Source organism: Myotis davidii, unplaced genomic scaffold, assembly GCF_000327345.1.
Source record: "Myotis davidii unplaced genomic scaffold, ASM32734v1 scaffold370, whole genome shotgun sequence".
NCBI lineage: Eukaryota > Metazoa > Chordata > Mammalia > Chiroptera > Vespertilionidae > Myotis > Myotis davidii.
The window spans coordinates 6,334,328-6,336,316 of NW_006288615.1; the positions used below are offsets into that span (position 1 = coordinate 6,334,328).

General features: G+C 53.2%; 1 protein-coding gene across 3 annotated transcripts in view; it reads left to right on the plus strand.

The window, feature by feature from the left end:
- MLPH (melanophilin) overlaps positions 1–1,989 on the plus strand; it is a 30,150-nt gene that overhangs the window by 18,560 nt on the left and 9,601 nt on the right. For all 3 annotated transcript variants that reach the window (XM_015561889.1, XM_015561890.1, XM_006760468.2), the window contains one exon: positions 617–756. In XM_015561889.1, coding sequence (XP_015417375.1) covers positions 617–756 — 140 coding nt within the window. The remainder of the gene's footprint in view (positions 1–616; positions 757–1,989) is intronic.

The window sequence follows — 1,989 nt, forward strand, 5'->3', positions numbered from 1 at the left end:
GGCAGAACTCACGGCTGCCCGCAGCAGGTGCAGACATGACTCCTGCACATGTGACTTTCCCATGCAGTGTTGTATGCGAGGTACCCTCCCCGTGAGGGTCAGCCCTGAGGGCCCTGCCTTCACCCATCTCCAGGCGGCTCTGTAGGGGCCGGTACTTTTGGTGAAGAGGTGGAGATAGTGAGCTCTCCCCCCTGGGGCCCAGGATCCGCATTTCCAGCCACACCCCAGGTAAACCATGCCCCGAGCATCTGCCCATCACTGTTCTGGCAAAAAACAGCCCATGGTGACCAGCGTGGAAAGACTTCCTAAAGTCACCTCCACTCCTGGAACTTCTGGGACCCACACCCCACACGTGGAGCTCGGTGTGGTACAATCACAGGGCATTTGCTTTGGCACCATGGCTTTCGCACCATCTGGGCCGTGGTGAGCGCCGGGCCACCTCTGTGTCCTGAAGTTCCTTGTTGGAACTTACTCTGGTTGAAGAGTCTCAGACCCATAACGTCAAGAATATAATCACGTCTACAGTTGCTCCAATCTCTCATTTTTGCAGTGGAAACATGTCCATTGGCTTTCAGTCTCTCACCCCAAACAATCCAAACCCACTGTCCCTCCCCAGGGGTGAGCATCATCAGGAAGGAGCAGCTCCCCTCACAATACCTGGCCGACGTGGACACCTCGGATGAAGACAGCATGCGGGCCGGCGGGGCAGCCTCCCACCTCTCCACTCAGAGCGGCCGGACCTCACTTGTGAGCCAGGTATGGGCATGGGAAGACTCCTGGTAGCTTCTTTGAGGGGAGCCCTTTCATCTTAACACCAAGTCATATCAGAGAAATTACAGCGTTCCATACTTTGAAGCTATAAGATTGCACAAGCCTACTTAACAGAGAGGAGTGATGTCATCAAAACACATGTGTGTGTGTCCATGGTGGAGGGGTTACAGGAAACCCTGCCCACCACCCCAACTTGGGCAGCCACCCCTGGTCCCCTCCCCAACCCCAGCCACCACCCACCTGCCTTCCGTCTCTGAGGATTTGCATGTCCTGGATCTCTCATCCAAAATGACTCTGGAATCATACAATACAGGACCCTTTGTGACTGGCTGCCTGCTGTTTCTGAGGTTCATTCACATTGTAGCAAGGGTCAGAACTTCATTCCTTTAAGAAAATTTAACTTAGCCCGCGCTGGTTTGGCTCAGTGTCTAGGGCGTCACCTGTGGACCAAAGGGTCCTGGGTTAGATTCCATTCAAGGGCACGTGCTTTGGTTGCAGGGTCCTCCCCGGGTCGCATGCAGGAGGCAATCAATCAATGTGTTTCTTTCACATCAGTGTTTCTCTGTCTTTCCCTCTGTCGTCCACTCTCTCTAAAAGATCAATGGAAAAATATCCTCGGGTGAGGATTAACCAAACAAAAGAAAAGAAAATTCAACTTAAAGCACTTAAGTCCTAAGTTAGTGAGAACGACTCACATAAAAACACTGATTTATGACATAGCTCATCACAGATTCCTTTGGGTACCACGGGATCTTTTCACTGAAATTAAATCACAAGCCCGTTTACAGTCAACTGATTAGAACGGGCAAGTACATTTTATTGGGGGAAAGGCAATCCTGTTTTAGACGAGAACATCGTGACCTATGAGGTTGATTCTGACTCACCAGAGTCTCTGATGGAGCCCTGACTCCTATGGATAAAATTGCGGGGTTGGGGCCGTTTTGTAACTGATGACTCTCGAAGCATGGAACCCAGACGGGGTGCATGGGCCCTGCTCTGGATGGAGAATCCTGAGCCATAGCTGGCCTGAGGCTGGTCTCACGCACATCTGCAGGGGCCTGGGCTAGTGCAGGTCCAGCTTCCTCTGCACGCTGGTGCCTGGCACAGGGCCCCCCGCCCCCGGGGCCCCTCCTGGGAGATCTGGAGGGTACATTTGTGGAGCTCCCCTCCTGGGACCCATAGGCCAAGCTCTGGGCTGTCATGTGGAGAGGCTGGTCA